A 6,000-nucleotide genomic window follows, 5' to 3' on the forward strand; every position below is an offset into this window, starting at 1 on the left:
TGACCAATAATTCCAGGAGCCTATTTCTACATCCTATGCAAATTAATGCACCAATCACTAAAAGAGTGCTTCTTTAAGGTCATATAAATGAAAGTCTAACCAGAGGACACCACTCAATTACTTGAATGTTGCAGCATTATGTCATTTACACAGCTTCTAGTTAGGAGGTCCTCTAAGTAGATATCTACAAAATAACAATGACCTTTCTTGCAAATTTTTTCTAGTAACTATTTACATATATAATTTCTTAGATCAATACAAGTATTCTAAATATAGAATAAGATTTCATAGAGATTTTTATGAGTACGTATATTCTGTTTAAACTAATATATTTTTATCCTTAATGCTTATATGAATATATATACTACATACATATATACATATTTAGTCAAATAGATATAGAAATGTTTTTTCATCCTATTTTTTTGCATAGGATGTGTTTTCTCTTATATTGCAAATACCAATAATTTCACCTTCATTCTTACATGCATAAATATCACAAATATTTATCACAAAGATTTAACGATACCTGCCACCACAATAGCTCCATGTGCAATTAAAAACGCATTGTCATAAAATTAGAGTCCTGTGCCCTATAAGAGTTTAAAACCCTAACAGTTTCTTTGGGATACCATTTTAAAAAGTGCCATTAAAAAAAGTATACATTTTTAAGAAAGAAGATTTTCAAAAGTATACATTAATTTTTAGTTGTTGCATTAAAAAATGCACATAAACAAAGGTTGCCCCTAAAATAGCACTACCTGTACATATTAAAATTCAAATATGGCAAAGACCTGGTTAAGTGTCAACTAAATTTTATGGGCAGAATTTCTTTTTTTCAGAAATTCTGAAGCCCCTGGTGTTCTTCATAATTTCTACACCGTCCTGAAAAAAGACCATTGTGGTGGGCATTATCTTCCCGCCCAGATAGTTTCCATAAACCGATTTTACCCTATTTCTAAACAGGAATCCAATTATCGTTGGTAAAGAGGTTGCCTCCTTGGAGTCAGTGGATCATATTTTCACACCCATGCACTAACCTGATCAGGGCTAACCCTTGCGTTCCTACGGCGATAACCTAAAGTGGTATGTAGTTCAGGCAATGACAGCAGGAAACACACACACACACACACACACACACACACACACACACACACACACACAAAACTCTTTCAGATACCAAATCGCAGATCACAACCAGATGGAGTACTCCCTTGTTTTAATATTACCATACAAACAGAAAACAGGACTCATTCAAATAGCGAAAGCAATGTGCATTCCCCTCTTGCAGTATTGGGGAAAACTGTCTTTGCACACGACAGAGCAGGAACACATGTTTTCTAGTACTACATGTCTATTACAGGGCTGCAGTTGTCCGGGGTAGCTCTGTCTGAAAGTTGAGAACTGGTAAGTAACATATAGACAAGATTCCTCCTCTCCTAAGAGTGGGAAGTGAATGCTTCCGGCAGTCCCTCTCAGAGTCCTCGCTGGATTTGGGTCTGGGGTGCATTTCCACCCTGAGGGCACCACGGGTTTCTTCTAATGGTGCAGCTCCGCAGTAGATCATGTGACATTTGGGTGTGTGCCTCTGTGCGCGACTTGGGGGGGGGGGGGTGAGAGGATGAGTTTGCGGGGGCGGGGGGGTGTGCAGAAGTTACACGTCTGGTTTTGGAAGACGTGTTTCTCTAAGAGTGTATGTGTGTGTGTGTCTATGTGCCTGTGTGTGTGTCTGTGTGTGAAGTGAGATGAAGAAAAAGAGAGTGAGAGACTGGTCCTGGGCCAGGCGATGCGGCCAAGTACGCCTATGTCAGCCCCACCTCTCGCTCAGCCCCTACCCTGGGGCGAGGTCCCGGTCCTTGAGGGAGGCGAGGACAATGGGGTGCGCCCCTCCCGCACTTTGTGCACCCACCTGACGAATCCGCGGCGGGTTCGGCGGGGTGGAGGCCCCGCCTTCCGGGGCCGGGGAGGTGGGAGAAGCCATCTTCCTGGTGCTCCGGGTTTCTTCCTCCTGTCACGCCCGGGTCCCCCGCGTCTCCTGGAGTCCTCAGCGTCCGGCCTGCGGCCCGCGGCCCCGCAGGGACCGGGAGACTCCGCAGCCGCCGCGCCCCGCGGCCCCGCCCGGGCCCCTCCGCCGCAGAGTGCAAGGAGCGGCCGGCCCCTTCGCTCGCCCTGGCGGAGTCCCGGCCGGAGCCCCTAGCGCCTTCCCGCGCCCACCTACCTCCCGGCCGGGAGACTCGGGGCCATGGCGGTCCGGGGTCTGGCGCGACCTTGGCCGCGAAGCCGGGCGGACGGCGGCCACTTCCCAGCGCCGCGCTCCGCGCGTGTGTCTGAATGTGTTAGCGGCGGGGCTTATTCTAGCGGCGCCGGGAGAAAGGAGGCTGCTTCCCTCGCTGCTGCCGCTATCGCCAGGAGAGCGATGAGCTCATGGACAGCTCCCAGAAATATGTCTATATGCACCACTGACTGCCGGAGTTCGGGAGGTGGGTGGGGAGAAGGAGGCTCCTCGGCTGGCGCTCCCGCATCACAGGCAGACGTTCCCCCGGGAGGCCCCCGGCCTGCAGGACACGTCCAGCTCTTCCCTGCCCATCTCCACACTCGCTCGTCTCTCTCCATTCATACAGTGCACACATTGCCTGTTCACACCCATTCTCCCCCTTCGCATTGTGATAGCCACGCACTCACCAGCGCTCACCGCTAGCCTCCACAGGCACACATTCTTTGTTCTGTCAACCACTCCCTATTGAGAAGGAGAAATTAATTTATGGACTGGACACGGCGTGAAATGCCACTGCGACTTCAACCTATGTCATCTGTGGGCTGATGAACTGCCTTAAGCAGTGTGTCTTTGGGCGTTTCCCCTTCCCCAAGACCCAGCTTCTCCCCTCCCATCTTCATTCATGAGAAAGTATCCGTCAAACTACTGTCCAGGGTAGTGATGGACCCCATCCTCACTAAGGTGAAGAGGACGTCCTCTGTAGTAGCCCTGTGAAGAACTTAAAAGACAGGACCAGATTTTGCAGACCTCAATCTGTGCAAGAACTTGTGGCAGCAGTAGTGAATCCCGCACAGGGACCAGCTTTGTTTGCATTATTGTCTCTCAGGGATACATCTGGAGCTGTCATTGGCTAAGTGCAAACCACTTTCCAAGACCTGATCATTTTTTCTCTTTATTGGCTCAGCTGCCCCACTGAGGTGGAAATGACAGCTTTTTACAGATAAGGTGACCCTCAAGAGATTAATTGTTCCCTCTCTCATGCATCAATTTCCTCTTTCTTATGGATCTCCATACAAACATATTCCCGCCTTTAAAAAAACAAACTTGGGGCGCCTGGGTGGCGCAGTCGGTTAAGAGTCCGACTTCAACCAGGTCACGATCTCACGGTCCGTGAGTTCGAGCCCCGCGTCGGGCTCTGGGCTGATGGCTCAGAGCCTGGAGCCTGTTTCCGATTCTGTGTCTCCCTCTCTCTCTGCCCCTCGCCCGTTCATGCTCTGTCTCTCTCTGTCCCAAAAATAAATAAACGTTGAAAAAAAAAATAAATATTAAAAAAACAAACTTTACCACAGATACCGTCCCCTTACTCCTATCCCCCAGCTAGTATTTCAGTTGATTATACCTCTTTCAGCAAGATCTTCAACAAAGTTCCAATACCTCCCATTCTTATCCTTACACTCTCCACTAAAGCTTCTTATAGAAGCTTTCCTCCATTTATTCCACCAAACTTATTATTGCCAAGATTCCCAGTGATGTTCATGTTACCAGGTCTAATGGTCAATTCTCAGTCTTCATTTGGCTTGACCGCTAAATGATTTTTTCAAATGTTTTATTTATTTATTTGGGGGGGGGGGAGGCGAAGAGAGAGGGAATCCCAAACAAGTTCCACTTTGTCATCACAGAGCCTGTCTCAGGGCTCAATCCCACCAATCGTGAGATCATAACCTGCGCAGAAATCAAAAGTCAGACGCCCAACCCACAGAGCCACCTCAGGCACCCCTAAAGGATATTTTTTTTAATTGAAGTATAGATTGCATGTAATATTATATTAGTTTCAGGTGTACAACATAGTGACTTAACAATTATATACATTATGAAATGCTCATAAACATGACTAAAAAAAATCCATTCCTCTTGATCATCTTCTTAACTCACCGGTACTTCTCTTCTGTCCCCTTTACTATTTCTTCCTCATCTTCCAGACCTCTACACTTTGAAATATCAAAAAGTTCAGTCCTGGTCCACCTTTTCTTCTCTATTTATACTCACTTTGTTGTTGATCTTAAGATGACCTCAGTTCTATGGCTTTAAATAGAATCTGTATTATGGGGTGCCTGGATATCTCAGTCAGTAGAGCCTCCGACTTCGGCTCAGGTCATGATCTCACGGCTTGTGAGTTTGAGCCCCATGTCGGGCTCTGTGCTGATGGCTCAGGGCCTGGAGGCTGCTTCAGATTCTGTCTCTCCCTCTCTCTCTCTCTCTCTCTCTCTCTCTCTCTCTGCCCCTCCCCCACTCATGCTCTGTCTCTGTCTCTCAAAAATAAACATGAAAAAAAAAATTTTTAAGTTAAATAAATAAATAAATAAATAAATAAATAAATAAATAGAATCTGTATTCTGATACATATTCCCAAATGTGTATCTCCACCCCCAAATTCCCCTATTAAGTTTAAACTCCTACTGCCAACTAATTCCTCCTCTACCTGGATATCTAGGAGTTTCAAGCTTACCAGGTGCAAAACTGAGCTCCTTTTTATCCTCCCCTCCCAAATCAACTGCTCAGCTATAGCTCTACCCATCCTTCAGATGATCAGGGCAAAAACCTCCAAGATATTCTTAATTCCTCTCTTGTTCCCACGATCCACATTTGATCTAAATGCAAATCCTATTGGTTCTATGTTCATGCAGCATTTCATCACTTCGTTTACACCATAGTCTCTCTAGCCCAAGCCACCATCATCTTTCACTTGCCTGATGGCACAAGTCTCTAATCAGTCTGCATTCTCCACCCTTGCTCCTCACAGTTGGCTTGCAATGGAGCAGCTGGCCAATGCTCAAAGACCTCTTATGTCTATTCATCTCACTCACTCAGAGTCAGAGCAAACGCCTCTTGATATAAGATAAAGTCTATGTTATCCATCTTCCATTCCTGCCCACCACCTTGTTTCTACTTCTTGAGCATTCCAGGCCTACTCTGGTTTTGGCCCTTTGGACTTAAACCACTTCTCCAGAAGATATCATCATAGATCATTCCCTTACTTCCTTCAGGCCCCTGTGCCAATATCACCTTATCAGTGAGGTCTCCTTGGTGAATTATGTCTCCCAAAATTCATATATTGAGTCATAACCCCCAGTACCTCAGAATATGACCTTATTAAGAAACAGAGTGGTTGCAGATGTAGTTAGTTAAGATGGGGTCATACTGAGTTGGCCTCCAATCCAATATGACTGGTGTCCTTATAAAAGGGGGAGATTTAGACACAGAGACACACACACAGGGAGAGCACCATGTGAACATGCAGACAGAGATTGGGATGATGCATTTCTTTTTTTTTTTTTTAATTTTTTTTTAACGTTTATTAATTTTTGAGACAGAGAGAGACAGAGCATGAACAGGGGAGGGTCAGAGAGAGGGAGACACAGAATCTGAAACAGGCTCCAGGCTCTGAGCTGTCAGCACAGAGCCCGACGCGGGGCTCGAACTCACGGACCGCGAGATCATGACCTGAGCCGAAGTTGGCTGCTTAACCGACTGAGCCACCCAGGCACCCCTGGGATGATGCATTTCTAAGCCAAGGAATGCCAACAAACTACTAGAAGCTGGAAAAGTGGCAAAGACCAGATTTTCCCTCACAGCCCTCAGAAGAACCCACTCTGCCAACATTGATCCCAGATTTCTAGCCTCCAGAACTGAGAGAGAATAGATTTCCTCTGTTTAAGCCACACATTGGACTCTGTGCTGATAGCTCAGAGCCTGGAGCCTATTTCAGATTCTGTGTCTTCCTCTCT

General features: G+C 46.3%; 1 protein-coding gene across 1 annotated transcript in view; it reads right to left on the reverse strand.

Annotated features, from left to right (window-relative positions):
• The window catches only part of ANK2 (ankyrin 2), a 673,807-nt gene extending 671,282 nt beyond the window's left edge, over nucleotides 1-2,525 (reverse strand). The window contains exon 1 of the mRNA XM_086704357.1: nucleotides 1,910-2,525. Within this exon, the coding sequence (XP_086560483.1) occupies nucleotides 1,910-1,981 (72 nt within the window). The 5' untranslated portion in view covers nucleotides 1,982-2,525. The remainder of the gene's footprint in view (nucleotides 1-1,909) is intronic.
• Nucleotides 2,526-6,000: the final 3,475 nt, after the last annotated feature.

This window comes from Puma concolor, chromosome B1, assembly GCF_028749965.1.
Source record: "Puma concolor isolate L17-30 chromosome B1, mPumCon1.1.hap2, whole genome shotgun sequence".
In the NCBI taxonomy this organism is placed as follows: Eukaryota; Metazoa; Chordata; class Mammalia; order Carnivora; family Felidae; genus Puma; species Puma concolor.